Source organism: Trematomus bernacchii, unplaced genomic scaffold (genome assembly GCF_902827165.1).
Source record: "Trematomus bernacchii unplaced genomic scaffold, fTreBer1.1, whole genome shotgun sequence".
Taxonomy (NCBI): domain Eukaryota; kingdom Metazoa; phylum Chordata; class Actinopteri; order Perciformes; family Nototheniidae; genus Trematomus; species Trematomus bernacchii.
The window spans coordinates 9,542,712-9,558,934 of record NW_022988050.1 but is presented as its reverse complement, the minus strand read 5'-3'; the positions used below and the strand labels follow the sequence as shown (position 1 = coordinate 9,558,934).

The following is a 16,223-nucleotide window of genomic DNA, read 5'->3' as shown; positions in this document are numbered from 1 at the left end:
ATGACTATAGTGAGAATGTTTGGCTTTTTTTGTGTTGTGACGATGAACTAAAAAGCTTAAGGTTTTAGATTGGTGACATCATGTTTATGTTAGGAAATGTAAAGGGCCTTTTGACTCACTTAAAAAAGAGTTACAGACAAACAATTAGGACTTAAAGGTAGGGTAGGTAAGTTTGAGAAACCGGCTCGAGATACACTTTTTGTTATATTCCATGGAATGCTCTTAACATCCCGATAGCAATGAATATCTTAAGTGCTTTGACAAAAAATCCATAAAAATGTAATCTGTGGAAGCCGTAGTACTGTAAAAAGTACGACCAATCATTTTAGCCGGCCCGGCTAAAATAACTGGATGGCCTACCTGCCTGTCAGCCTTCCATCTGTGCACAAACTTATCTCGTGCCCTCATTGGTCATGTGCACGTTCGTGTGTGTTGGAGGAGGGGCTCTGTAAGGAAGTGGCAGATTTTTTCCGGCTGTGTATTTTCAAATTCTAGCGCACTCGAGCTGGTTTCTCCAAAATTACCAACCCACCTTTAATAAAACATCTCCAATCTGAAATTTAAAAAAAATTATTAGTTGCCGCTCTACTTTTGACCCTAGGGTTCTGGCACGACATGACAAGTCACCTGTTTTGAATACTGAGAATAGGAATGTGTAGATTATTTTGCCAATCCTTAATCTTGGCTATTGGCTTTGCCTTGTTGTTGCAACCAAAGACAGCCCAATCAGGTATGAGCCGAGTAGTCTGTGACAAAAAAAAGTAGTACACAGTAATATAGTGCAAGGGAAAATGAATTTAATACAGTGCTTAACTTCAATGAGGAGGAGTTCAATAAGCACACAGCAGACTGAACGCCCTTTACCAGGCAGCGAGACAGAATAGAGGATGATTATTACACTCCAGCTGCACTATAGGTACACAAGGCAAGACAGAGGAGTCAGCAGAGAGAAGTAACACACACACAAATGAACACACACACACACATACTTTATTCTCTAAAGGATATATCTGACTGTAAATGACTGATGTGTAAAATGATATACCTCTTACTACTTAAGAGCATGAGACTACATCTGATATACAGCTAGTGCATCTGTCAATGGATACAACAGTGCTCGTTCATTTTAAAGCATCCCCTCACTGCAGTACACAGGGGTTTGAAACCAACTTATTCCTAGAGGATTGTGGGAATACCCAGACGACGCTAGATTTTGAACATTTTCCCTAATTCAGCGACACATACATTTGTCTTAAGAGACTGGAGCTGTTATGATGAAGATGCTACAATTTTCCCACCCATGTCATAATTATATCACTGATTTCTTGGGCAAGTTTTTATATTTTCTGAACTCCTATATTGGTATGAATTTGGCATCATGTCCAATATATGGAATGCCGTTTAAGCCTAAATTAAATAAATACATATATAAACAAATATGGTTATGAAATACATTCTGAAATAAATAAATGAGGCAATAAATATATATACATTTAAATTTAAATACACATTTATTTATTTCAAGGGACTTTTATTTCATAATTTTGGCTTAAACGGCATTCCATACCAACAGGCACGATATTCTAAATGAGTCTTGAGGTCATGACTGGAGTAGAAAACAAACAGTCCCTTGTCATACATCATGGTGAAGTAATGTACGGGACAAATGTGAGCTGAGCGAGATGACGTTGAAAGTGTTTGCTGTGTTTTCCCGATGAGCCCCGCTGGTGGTGAGACTGCAGCGAGCTCTGCTGAGCTGACAGGTATTCTCCAGGGATCTGCCAAGTGCTGTTAGGATAACATGGGCCTGGGGGGTAAAGGGTGCTGGTTTCTACTGCATCTCCTCACTGTCTGTGGACTCAAAGTAACTAAATATTTAAGAGCTTAGAGCTTTCAATCAAATTCTCTATATATATTCTGATCTGAACACAGTGTTATATGGGTTTCTGGGAAAGTTCGTCAAAGCTTCCAATTGATTGTGTTAAGTGTGAACAAAGCCCATTAGCAGGAGATAAGTGTATGAATAAAGTCACTCTCACAGCTGACAAGATAAAAGGTCAATAAGTGAAATTGTCAGCTAAACACTTATAATGTTGAGAGCACTCAAGTAGAGTCAGATTTTGTTTAAAGAGAGGCTTAGGCTATTTCAAGAACTAGGAAATTACAATAATTCTCATTCTTTGTAATTGTTTTCTATTTCTGAGACGATCATTTCAATCACTGTAAAAGAAATGAATGTCTCTAAGAATGTCATTAAAAATACACAGTGATTCAGTCCACTGGGAGACATTCTCTGTCAGCGACACAGCATGTTGTTAACAGTCAGATGGGGAAGGGGCTTTCTAGGTGACATACAACGGGGGAAACATAATAATTAATTTCAAGTCCCTCCCTAATAGGGTTTATTAAGAGAGTTAGGCGTTAAGACGTGAGCCCGATGGTTCTAATTTAGAGGCGATGCAGTCCGTGAACCCAGGATTGAGAAATACCAACAAAATAACCCTGTTTGTTCTTAAACCAATTATATTCACTAAAGCCTTTTAGCTTCATTTGCAGTTGGAAAATGGAGATAATGCTATTGTAATTAACTTGAAATTAATACGACACCAGCTGAGCTAGGAGAGAGGAAAGCCCCAGGACTGTCTCTCTCTCTCTCTCTTTCTCTCTCTCTATTAGAACAAGATTCCTCCCCCCTCTGACTGGAAACAAGCAGGAAATGCCACTTCAGATAAAACTTTATGACAATAGATAGGGCCTTTCCAGTAGGCCAAAAGGAAATACTGATGCTTTACAGGAAGATTAACAATACCTCTCTTCTTAAAGGGGACCTATCATGCAAAATGCACTTTGTGATGTCTTTTATACATAAATATGTGTCCCCAGTGCGTCGGGGAACTCACGCAGCGTCAGAAAATAAAACCCTCTCTCTTTTCCTCCGTGCCCAAATCTTTTAAAAATAGGGGTACAACGAGCGGATACAGATTTGCTGCCGATCTGACGTCAAATCGGCGGCAGACCCACAGAAAATTGCTATCAGAAACAATGCCTGCCGTGTTTTGGACGTAATCTCGTCTTTGTTTACATTAGCAAGCCTTGCTAACACTCAGAGCTAACCTGTACTGTAGAGCACATGTGTTTAAAAAGCAGGAAATAAAAAAAGGAACTCACCTTGTGATAAACCCACAAGAGAAAAAGCATTTGAGCTCCATACTATTTCAGAAATAATCTTTGATGTGGTTTAGAACAGGATGGCGTTTTATCACAGCAGAATTTAACTTTATCTCCGGTAGAATTCTGATCAGGCATTAGCTTCGCCTCCTCTTTTTTTTTTTTTTTTAAGCTAAGGACCCAAAATCTGCGTTTCTATAACAGGGCTGCAAAAGAGGGGTATGAGCAGTATGAGGCATGGCTACAATGGGTGAACTGTTTGGTATTTTAAGCAAAAAACTTCACAGACATGTTTTGTATAGGTATGGCCCTACAATATATTTTTCCAATATAGCATAATAGGTCCACTTTAAGGTAAACTGAGAAACAGAACACTGCAACCATTTAAACTTGTAGAGCAGAGGATGTGGGAGGGTTTAGTGCTGAAGGAAGAAATCAAATGAAGGTAGGAGCAGGTGAAGAAAACGACGACGTACCAGATCTGGATGCCAACAGCAGTAATACCTTTTGGCAGAACGTTCTGTCACCGTGCTCCAACATGGGCCTCAGGGTACTGTCTAATGCAGGCCGATAACTCTGCTTCCATTGCCTCTGCAGGGCCTTTAATTGAAAATCATCTTCCCAATACAGCAGGGAGAGAGAACCGAACGCAGCTCATTACGGAGCACCGAGCTCTTCACACAGAGTTTCTCACACAGGGGTCTCTGGTGTTATTTGTGGCAGTGTACAAGTATCTGCATCGGTGTGTTCCTGCTTAGTATGTCTGCATTGTGCACAAACATCTCCTGAAGTTTGGTATGAATACGCAGTATCACTTTCTCTATGACTCATCGACAACAGATATGAAAATCATGAAAACAGTAAATAGGCCTCTTTTCATATGCATCGTTTGTTAAACAATGAAAAGAATCCACATGGTTGTATTAATACCATCTTTACCCCAAAACACAGCATGAGAAAGTGAATTGGCAGTATCAACAAAGACTAGCTTCATGCACAGCAAGAAGTGGCTAATTATTTCCTGCCCTTCGTTACATCTCTTGTGATACGCATGCTAATGAGCACAGAATTACCTTCAAATATGTTATAACTCTGCAACTGACTCAGCAGGTTTACTTTGAAACCTCTAGGGTGGCGCCAGAAATATGACTTCAATGACAAACATATGACACAGTACTTCGATCAGATGGTTTAGCAGTGCAAGTAGAACGAAATAAGCAACAGGAAATGGCCGCGACCTGTTCTTCATGCTGTTATTTATAATCACAAGCTGAGGCTGTGTTTTACTGAAGCAGAAGTAGCACGGTCAGTGATGAGAGCAGCACAGCATCAGCACTTTGATATGTCCAACAGAAAAGAATAAGGACAGGAAAATCAGTAATAATGTTAGAAAAGGTTGCCTGCAGTCACGGACTGCTTCAAACTGCCAACATCAAACTGTCAAACCATTTGAAAAGCCAGAGAGGGCATTGTTGCAGTGAGGAACGGTCAAAAGACGGATAACGGAGCACTGCAGCGCTAACTCTTTGCTCTGATTTACTGAAGAATATACTGCCTAATATTAGCCTGATATACCTGCTCTACTTTAGAACATGCACACCTCTAAAATGTGTTCAATTGCTTGAGTAGATTAAGGCCATTAGCTTCCAGTGTAATCCACTGACCCCCACATCAACTGGTTTATAACCGAGGGACAACAACGATCCAACAATTTATTTGGCGTTAATATCCTAAGCTGTGGAAATTAGCCACCTCACTGCTCTCCCAGTGATTGCAAATGATCACTTGTTATAAAAGCATGTATAGAGTACCAGCCGCTAACACTATCATCATGGAGCCTTTAAAACGCAGGGCATTGTGAACCCTTTCCGAATAAATGACTGTTGGATATATTCGCTTGCTGAATGGCTCACAAAGGCCAATTGCAGGATTGCATTCTTTTCAAAAAGCAACCGTGTAATCAGTAGAGAAGTCGTAACCATACATCCGTACAAGCGCAGATGCATTTTTTTGTGATATTACAATGTCCTCATCAAATGAAATGTAAAAAACAAGTTTACTACCCCGCCAATTGTTTCATTTAACAGCCTAATTGAGTAGCAGAGGCCAGACGCGAATTCTCGGGAAACAATTTGCACCCTGCAGCAAATAAATAACAATATGCATATAATGATATATTTATAGGCCAGGTTGCTGAGTTTTCTGAGCCTTATATATTTATTTTCTTTCAGTTTTCAATAGGTTACGTGGCTGCTGAAAGGTGTTGATTTTGGTTTCACAAGGACTGTCGTGGTTTGATAACAAGGAGAGAAATTATTTACTCTTACTTCTGAGAGGTGCAAAAAGCATGACTGTTCTGATTATGCACTCAAAGGCTTACATTTTCATATGTTCGGGCTGGAATCATGGTCTAAATTTGGTGGGGGTTTTTTACAGAACAAAGAGTTTATAATTGTTAGTGACTACCGTTCTTTTTAATGAGAAATATCAGGATTTCTGAGAAATTAACCACAGCAAGTGTATTGACATTTGCACCCAACTGCTTATTCAACATCCTTTCAAAGCATTTCATATATTTTGATTAAGTTTACTAGAACCCTTACGTCACTATTATCACTTATGAAGCTCAAAGGAAGTCTGTGAAAAATTCTTGCGTCACAAATGTGACTATTGTAACAAAAACAAATTGCTCTTTATCAGCTGGACTGTATAAATGACGGTATAAACTGTTCATAAGCTGGTGTTGACTAGGGATGCTCCGATCGCCAATTTTGGGGCCGATCGCCGGAATCAGTATCGGCCGATACCGATCGCCGTTCCGATCGAGTGGGCGGGGCCTAAATGGAAGATTTAAACATCACTTTAAATCTTCTATTTAAAGTGATGTTTAAAACTCAGTTAATGGGGCTCATTCACTAGAGCTTCCACAAACAACAATCAACTTAATTATTACATTCAAATTATGTATATTATTCAAGTTTACATTCACTTTGGATAATACCACGGGAGAAATGAGCGGAAGTGCTCTCTTTTCCTCTCTCTCTCTCTCCCTCTCTCTCTCTCTCTCTCTCTCTCCCTCTCTCTCCCTCTCCCTCTCTCTCCCCCTCTCTCCCTCTCCTGACAGCCCGTCAGTATCGTCTCATGCAGCTCGCTGATCCAGTAATGTGTGAGGCCGACAGTGAAGAATACACATATTTATAACTAGTTTAGCTTGTTCCAGAGGTAGATAACATAGCTAAGTGTGTTAGGTCTAACTCGTGTGTGTTTCGCTCCGCTCACAGCTCCGTCACAGCGGGCGGAGCTGCAGGATTTCTGCTTCACACACGTTGCTATTTTACTGTCTTTTTCGGACACCTTAAAATAATGCCAGACCGGTGAAGCCATTTTGGCGAGCTTGTTTTGCCGCGTACAGAGAAAAGTGTCATGTATTTTACGTCATGCGATCGGCCCTCGCGATCGGCATGTTTAGAGAGCACCGATCGATCGGTAGAGAGTGAGTATCGGCAGATCTCGATCGGTGACCGATCGATCGGAGCATCCCTAGTGTTGACAGATTTAAATTGTTCAAATGTTGAATTGTTATGCAATTTCAGGAGAGCTAAAATAATATCTATAAGAAATATGTAAATCATTTTAGTCATTGCTTTAGGGAACTGTGATTGAAATTATCTACAATTATCTGACGTTTTATAGATTAGTAATCAGCAGACTAGTTGTTAATGAAGTTAATACCTAGTCATATCAACATACTGAAGAAAGTGTAAGTCTTAAAGCTCAGGTAGAAAACTCGATAGCCCAATGAAAATTCTTTCCATGTTCCCAGAATCTCGGTCTTTTCTTTTTTGTTTCTCAAGGAAACTGAGGTGTCAGCTACCGCAGTGAGACGACTTCATCTAGATCCCTAAAGGTTGATCAGAGAGCAGAGCTGCCACTCACTGAAATCTGAAACTGCCTGCAGGGAACACCAACATCTGAGCTGCATCGCTCTGACTTTATCATGTATTTAGCCAGACACACACACTAACACACTCACACACAGAGACACACACACTCACAAAAGGCCATTTCATCAAATGCCAGGCGTACTGAAAGGCTGTCTCTTGCCGCACGTGGCAATCCCAAGCGCGACTGCGACCACAATCAATGACTGACACCTCCATTACGAGTCCCCAAAACAACCCACGGGACATTTTAGAGGTGACGAATGCAACATTAATGGGCTGCAGATGATATTAATGCTGACATTTCTATAAACTGAATAGCCCCATAGCTGTTGAGCACTATGATTTCTGCTAGGCAAGTATCTCAACATGTGGGATTAGAAGACCAAAAACCAATAGAGTATAATGACTGGAAAACATAACTCTGGGCAAGTTAACTCGGGCACAATAAATCATTTCAGTGGAGAATATCCTCTAGCTCATGGGACTTTAATAACAGCTTGTAAGTTGATGCTGTTGGCACTCGACTTTAACTCTGCATACAACCCAAGACATACCTGCCAACCGCCTACAGCTAGTCTTCTGAGGTACCTGGGAAGTGAGTTTTCCCAGGGAGCCCGTTCTTTTAGCCCATACTTGACCCACAGAGACAGACAGGAGGTCCTGGCACAGCTACAGCTCAGCTGCAAGCTCATCACTCTGCTAGAATAAAGCCTCCGCCAGTGGTCAGCTAGAAGATGCTACGAATACTAAACACAGAGTGGGTTTACAGCCTTGCACTCCCTGCCAATTCTTCCCTCTAGTTTTTATCCTCTACGTTAAACCGTGTTTCCATAAAGCAGTTGTGCTGACCATTCTCTTCACATAGTGTCTCCTATGAAGAAAAGTCTAATCTAAGGAAATCAATGCTTTTGTGGGAGAGTATTTTAAAAGTACAACTAAAAGTAGATGATAGCTTGTAAGCAGGGGGACACATTATAAATTAATAGCAATCCATAGGGAAGATACATTAAAACCGTTTTTTTAAATCAAAAGTAATTTTCCCATGCAGCCATAATAAAGAAATGTTTTACTTTGTCATAAAGTATAAGTGTTTTATTTTAATAAGCCTGTAGAGATTTCATATTCCTGCCAGTAGTCATCAACACACATAGTTCATTGTTGATGTCTTATAGATGAAAGTAGTCAGGTGTTAACCTAATCTGTTTAAGAGTATGAACCAACGACTTGTTACAACCATGTCAATAGCCTGCCTGATAAAAATATGGCAGATAAAAGGTTCTTTTATATCAATTTCATCCTGCTGACTCTAAATTATGTAATAAGCCATGTCTGCATCAGTGACCTTTGTTTCACATTGACATGTTACACACCATTATTAGCCATCTGTCAGGCTAGCAGAAGCAGCACAGCAGGACTCCTTTCAGACAATGCACAGGCTGCTTGGCACGTCTGCAATCAATACTCTGGGTACTGGAGACCTCCTGCCTGTGTAGCCCAGCCAATCGCGCTCATCATATATGATCAACCCATGTGTGTGTCCTTTCTTCTTCATGTCTCGCTGCCTTTGACAAACTGCCCAGAAAGACCATCACGGCTCATTGCAATTGTCATTGAGGTCCACGCACGTTCATCCCTACATGTGTCACCTTTCACTACAAAGTCAGTTTGCTTTTAAAGTCAAATTGTGTCATCTTCTACCACCAAAGGCAACCAATTGCATTTACTGAGCAACCATTAAGTAAAGTCTGCTCTTAGGAGTACTTTAGGTCTATATAACACATTTCTGTAACTCATTATTCTGTATCCTACGACAAAAACAGCCGAGATCAAGAATGAGGACAAAAGGTCCTTACAAAGGCTACACAAAATGATTACACAGGGTGTTGAATCATTTCTGATTCCTGAGTCATGACATTAAATGTTTAGCACTCTCGAGATGGAATTTTTTCTTTGTCACTGAAGCAGCTCGTTGTTTTGTTGCCAAAAGGTTGCGCACGTTGGCTTAGTAAACAAATATGGTTGCAAATACTGGGTGAACTGCATTGTAATTATAAATCAAATTTCCAGCTGTGTATCCGCTTCATGCTCCTTCCATGTCAACCCTTCTGATCACAGCGTCACTCAAAACAAGATGCAGAAGTGTTCCAGCTTTGTTTCAGTGGTGGAGAGCCAAAAAGGAATCGTGTGGAACCACTTAGCTATGCACTGATTAAATAGGCCAGCTGTCATTTGTCTTAGCTACCATCTCACAGCAAGCCATCGGGAGCTGTACTATTAGAATTGCTTCACCAAGCAGCGTGGCCCATAGTTAATATATGATTCTCTTTCAAAATGAATAACAGCAAAGTCGTACTGACCCCCAAAAGAGAGAAGAGGAAGATGATGGGCAAAGTTTTCTCTTATACTTAGAGACTAATGAATACTTAAAGAGTATATCATCAATGCATTAAAAAGATTGTTTTAAAGGTTTTCATTTAAATAAAAAGGTATGTTAAGTCACTATCCGATGCCAACTGATGGAAGCCCTTGCATTTTGCAGGCAGAATTACAAACTGGGTGTCTGTGGCGACATTCAAGAAAGAAAAAAACACACACAGTTTGTGATGCGTTTTCCATCACCCATCAATGTTTGGTGCGCAACACAATAGCGTAGTTCTTCTGAAAGTCACCAGTTTCAATGGCAGAAAAAAGAAAGAAAAGAGCAATGACATGAAGACAACCTTTTGGAAACAAGTGGAAGTGAAATCCGAAAGAAAACTGCAAATACCACTTATAAGTGTTAGTCCCTGTCCAAAACAATGAGATCCTTAAAATTGTAACTAAATAATTTAGCTTACAAAGCTTAATTTACTTATACGATAACAAATACCAAAAGTAACCCATTAAAGGGACATTTTACAATAGCCAATCAATGTAAGAATTACTAGCACACAGCTATCTCAAACTGTGAGCTAATTCACACCACAAGTGAACGTGCATATAAACTCATAAAGTCACAAATCAAGTTTTACAGATGATGCAGGGCTAAAAGAAAGGGGAAGGTGTTGTGTTGACACGTCTGTACAGCCGCTCAATAAGTGCAGCACAGTTAAATGTGGGGGAAAACTAGAGCAGAATGAGTTCCCAGGTGGAGGTTGTATGCAGTATTCTGCACACGGGCAAAAACAAACAATCCAACGCCATGATGCACAAACTCATAAATTGGAAATAATAGTGTTAGCTTAGTTCTCAGGCGCCAGGTGATCGCTCAAGAGTCTCACAGTGAGTGCTAAATAAAAACATTTATTGGTCACCAAACCAAAGGAAGTATGTGCTAGAATAGTAACGTGGTTCTGCGCATGCTTTCATTTGATCACGTCCCTCTGCTGCAAAAAGACTAGCAATGTGCCGTTTTATTTATGAGCAAAGGTGGCTGATCATAAACACCACCTGGCTGTAAGAGACCAAACAAAGATGAAACTGTTTTCCTCCCGATAAGACAAAATCCCCACTCTTCTGCTACCCTCCACAGCAGCTCCCTTCTTCTGCTGGCTCCTTGCTATTAAATCAGCTTCTATATTTCACGGTAGTAAAAGCACTCCAATTTTGTCAACTCAGCTTCTTTTCTTGGAACAACTTTAAGTGGATGGAGACAGACATCAGGTGCCTTCTTTCTCTAAAACTCAACTGTGTAGTTAATATTGTAGAATGCTTGGTTATGTCAGAATTAATAGCTGCGATATCTGGCAGGGAGTACGGCGATGACAAGAGCCACACTTTTCCCCCTTTCATATGTATTGTTCTTCAAGCAGACGCGAGACCTGTTCTCAATGAAACGTAATAAAAGGAAATCCTCGCATATTAAACCAAGAAGTAATGTGATAAAAGGGAATGACACAAAGTTCACCCTCTCAAATTGTACAGCAAATAGCTTCAGCCAAGGCAATAAGATCTGTGTAAAATACGAGGCAGGGTGTTTTAAACACATGGTTAGAATTTATGTAGTAACCGAGACTGTGTTTTAATTGCAACCATATTTGTGAGCTTACCGCAGTTGTGGGTGGGAGATGGTTTTTGTTTAGGTGCAGGGCGGGGGCTTCACAAATTACTTACGGCTTCAGACGTCTCTATTTTCTTCTCCGAATGTGTCACTCACCGCTAACATGTTCCAAATGAGAGCTGTCTAGGGTTGTCAGTCCTATTGGCCTGCAGTCTGCCACACACCAGTTTAAAATATGAATCATAGCCACACCAGAGAGTGTCACATTTAGAGCTTGTGTGTATGCGTGTGTCCAATTGTCACCTTAGATAAGCTGTGAACTAACCTACAGGAAGCAGCATGTCCTTACCGACCAAACCTGCAACTGCAAGCCAGGAGAGAAAAACAAATTGACTGGATTTTGTACTAGTGAACTTTTTAGTTCTGATATGGTATTATGAAACCCATAGAGAGGTGGAAAACATTTGTCATGACAGCACATCTCACAAGGGTTATTTAAAGTCTCTAAAGCGATGTGTAGATACAGATAATAGCCCTGTTGCTTAGTGTTTCCTGGTTTTATTTTCTAGAAGCAAAAGCCTCTGAGGTCACTCTTAAGGAACAGAAACATCCTGATGAAACTGAATTAATGAAGCAACACCTAGTTCATCATTGAAGTGGAAGGCCACTGAAAAACATTTCTCTGAAACGTCAAATCAGGTTTGAGATGACACGAAAATAACTACTTCCTGTTCCATTTTATTATTGCTGGTTGTGATGTCACGAGAATAGATCGGTGTAGTAAAATTAGCTCTAGGTTAAGACTGATATTAATATTTATTTGATTAATAGATCGCCTCACTCCACTTTTATGATATGATAAGGGGTCAAAGATTGAGGTAAGGCCCTGAGCCTGAAAAACCTTAACTTCCATTTGAAGTGAGTCAATAATTCTGTTTTTGTGCGACTGCCTCATGAATGCCAATTAATTCCGACAATTCAGCAGATCAGCGGAGTTGACTGCGGTCTGATGGGCAGCATTCTGAACATGCCAGTGGAAGTGAAGACATTGTTTGGAGAAGGAAGTAGAGCTAATGCCTCAGGGTAACAATTACCCTGAGAAACAATGTAAAAAGCAATAATGTGTGTTGCCTCTGGTGGGATAAGGAGGATTCTAGACGCATTAAGAACATGAGTTTCCAAAATCAAGTCAAGCTGCAAACATACCAAACCTTATTCAGTGGGAACAAGTCTTACAACACAAACCGATGCCTGAATAGCCCAGTGATGGAAGAATCAGATCCTTAACGTAGGTAAAAATGGCAATAAAACTGGTGCCACTGGTGCCATTGCAGCGGCCCATTTTTGAATGTCATTGTTGCATTTTGTTTCCTATCTTTTCCTCTCCTATCCATCTTCTACAGTATTATTGCAAAGACAAAATAAGCCTCAACCTTTAGAAGTACAGAAGAAGTCCTTAAAGAATCAAGGGTAATATTAGTCATACTGTTGTAGCCATTGGGCCTCGAAATGAAGTCAATGTCAATGGTAAAGTAAGAGGTCTATCTGCCGTAAAAATATATTTTAGTAGAAGTTAAAAGCAGTATAGAAATACTCAAACTAGTTGAATTGCACTACTGCTGTTAGAACAAGGAAGCACAGAGTTGTCATTACTCACTACAGCTAGGGTGTGACAATGTTGATGAAATCAAATATTATGACATTCATAATTTGATATTAAGGAGTTTAGATGGATATTGGTGGTCGAAAAGGATTTAAAAGAAAAAGATAGAAAAGGGTAGCCGAACGGGCCTTAAGTGTTCATTTCATTGTAGAAGATCCTAAAAATTATGCCACAAATTACAAAAAAAACACAGCTTTGAAGACTAGGAAACACAGATTTTTTTTTTTTTTTTAATATATACTTTGATTGTCATTACACTGCATTAAACTACATAATAGTTTCTCTGCATTTGACCCATCCTAGTGTTAGGCTGCCATTATGAACGGCACCCGGGGAGCAGTGTGTAGGGAACGGTGCCTTGCTCAGGGACACCTCGGTAGCACTTGATCTTACTGGTACTTGAACTGGTGACCTTCCAGTTGCCAACCCAAGTCCCTACCCACTTCGCCACCTCCGCCAACATTATCATCATTGCTGAAACAATTAGGGATTTTCCAACAATGTTTAATAATTGAGTTCAAACTTCTCCAGTTTATAGACTACAGAATATATAAGATGACTGAAAAATATTTCACTATCCAATTCTAACCACAACCAATCATTTGGGTTCACAAAGAGAGCTGAATATAATGAGCTGGTGAGGCCTTTGGTTGCCAGACATAAGGGCCATCAGAGAACTACACAAGCAGCCAGGAAAAAGAACGCATGAATATTTTATGCATGCATATTTTTTTCGCAGTTATTACTGCGAGACAAATCTATTATGGTTCAATTTCCAATATTGCTTGCTTTGGTGGATCTAGCTACTGTGCAAAGCCTTGCTTCCCCAATCATCAAAGTGCTGTAATATGAATCTGCTGCTATGATAACAAAGTTCTTTATTATCACTGCTCTGCTCTATGGAAGAAGACAGTAGCATTTATTATTAATACCGCTGTGAAAAGTCTAAAGGGGACGCTTTTCCTACACACTAATAAAGCCATGGGGCCATTATGAGAGTAGTAAATGGTGTGACTAAAGTTTTTGCTGAAACAGGAACAGGTCCACAGTGAGTACTGCCAACAAACGAGGGCGAACACAAAGTGCTCATTAGTGCAACTTGGTCAACACATGAAGTATTAAAACTGCAATGGCTGTGCACTGCCATCAATCCTTTGCAGCAGTGATGTGGCAGCTGCCTCTCTTTCCACTATGACTCATCCTCTCTTGAGTTCAGTGGGAACTTAAGATTTGTCAAGACCTTCCACGTATTTGAGAAAATACCCAAGCAATCATTATTGTAAAGAAGTCTCACACGCACTTAATGTAAACCAGAACTGTTCAATCTGAAATAACCAGCGGAATAATCGATAATGGAAATATTTGTTAGTTGCACCCTTGTAAATCATAGCCAGCCATATCTGCTCAAGACAAATTGACAGCAGGCTCATACAGCGTGGAATGGACTGAAAAGCACAGAGCTCATTTGGAAGCTGCAGAGCGAGATGAGCTTTGGTGTAACCTGCTGAACTCATCCATCAAACAGCATCAGCATCCCTCACACAGCTGCAAGCCCTCGCTCCCACTAATGGAGAAAGCTAAAAGGGACTCAGTATGCATGTGGCGGGGTACATAGCAGACATTAGAAATAACTAACACTGTCCAAAACCAAATTCTTCCGGAAAAAAACATGTAATTTGATGTGGTGACTGTACAGGACCAGGATGTTTCAGGGGCTACCCAGAACAATCTGAATGGATGATGATATTATTTCAAGCACAGCTATCTTGTTAAACTAAATTATTGTCATATTTCACACTATGTTAAACAAACAAAAGAAAATATTTTCCGATATATCATCTTTTTAAATGTTTTTCTTGCCTTAATTTAAGTTGTCTTTATATAAGATACATCTTTTCTGAACAAGAGAAATACAAAAAACGTAATTACAAGCGTGTGTGATCTGCTGTGCAAACAGTTATGGAAATGTATTCAAAAATCAAATCTAATGCAAATAGTAGTTACAGAGTCTGTGGTCCCTGGGGCCAATTTTTCATAAAAAGAAACACTGCAGTTTGATGCAAATTATTTAGAATTAAGTTGTTCAAATAAAATGGTTTATCCGCGTCTGCAGGAAAGTACTTACTCATAGTGCAGAAACAGATTATATAACTGTATTGTTCAAACTGAGAGTAAAATAAGTGATTCAAACACAAGTAAATAGGCTATTCATAATATCCATGTCGGTTCTACAGTTGCAACACATTAAATAATGCCCCTGTAGCATTTTCTAAAATAACGTCAGTAATACAAGCTGCTTTGTGATGATATATGTTTAGTGTTGCTGAATAATGCCCCACAGGAGAAAGTGGAAGCTAAACGGGAGAGTGCTCTGCCTGGTTTCAAATCCTTTGAGGAATGACAATAAATACCCACAAAACAAAAGTTTTTCCCGCGTAGAAGACTGAGACGTAAACACAAACAACAAGACAACTAAACACATACAAGTTGTGCGTAGCCTGTTACTAGCTAGTTAGTTTGTAGCGGAGGCCCCATTACACAGGAAACAGAGCTACAACTAGGCGCGCCTCTAACAATTCCCAATCCACACACAGAGCTCTTTCTCACAATAGACATTCCTTGTTTTGCGTTTCGTGCAAAACTAGCAGGGAAATAACCGACACTTAAACTTTGCATTCGCACAGTTAAGGCACATTTGACCACACAAGTCCCGCGTACAGCCACACGAGAAACAAAACAACCAGTCGCTTTCTAATCACAATCCTTCCCAAACTTGTGCAATCTGAGAGCAGAGAGCTAGGACGAGCTAACGATGGAGCATGCAAGTTTTCTTACGTACCAACTCCATACTTTTCCTTCTTAGTGGGCACCCAGCGAGACATTCTCCGTGTCGAGGCTTTCCCGAGTTGTCGTGTAGCCTGTTAGAAAAGGGTCCAAAAGTGACCAGTTGTTATTTATCAGGACTTTTTTCAGTTTTCTCTGAGCTTTGGGGAACCACTCCGAGCAGCCATTTTCAACCAGTGACAGGACGCTCCGCAAGGGGGAGGAAGGGAACATAACTTTCAGCCTCCATACAGAAGAGTCCGTCCGGCTAAACTCCCGCTGAGGCGGAAAGTGCTACAAGACCGATTAAAAGTTGTATACGTATGATACATTAACTTTATTAACGTTTACAGGAGCATATTATTATAAATATGACATAAACAAGTGAAAGATAAAACGGTAGGTGAGCATCAAGAGCTTCGCTGGGTCATCTCAATCATAAAATACACAAATACAAATAGTGCATACTTTATGCTCTTATATGTTTTATTTGTATACATTACTTTTATTTCATAGTCATCTTTCTTTAACTTTAAGGCTACTGTGAATTAAAAAAATAAGTTTTATTTTTGTATACTTCTCTACTGTATATATATATATATGCTTAACATTTACAAATGATATGCAATACCCCAAAAAAACAAGG

The 16,223-nt window shown here is 39.9% G+C and overlaps 1 protein-coding gene across 1 annotated transcript in view; it reads right to left on the bottom strand.

Annotated features, from left to right (window-relative positions):
* dock1 (dedicator of cytokinesis 1) overlaps nt 1–15,786 on the bottom strand; it is a 162,132-nt gene extending 146,346 nt beyond the window's left edge. Inside the window, exon 1 of the mRNA XM_034119288.1 lies at nt 15,594–15,786. Within this exon, the coding sequence (XP_033975179.1) occupies nt 15,594–15,636 (43 nt within the window). The 5' untranslated portion in view covers nt 15,637–15,786. The remainder of the gene's footprint in view (nt 1–15,593) is intronic.
* Nucleotides 15,787–16,223: the final 437 nt, after the last annotated feature.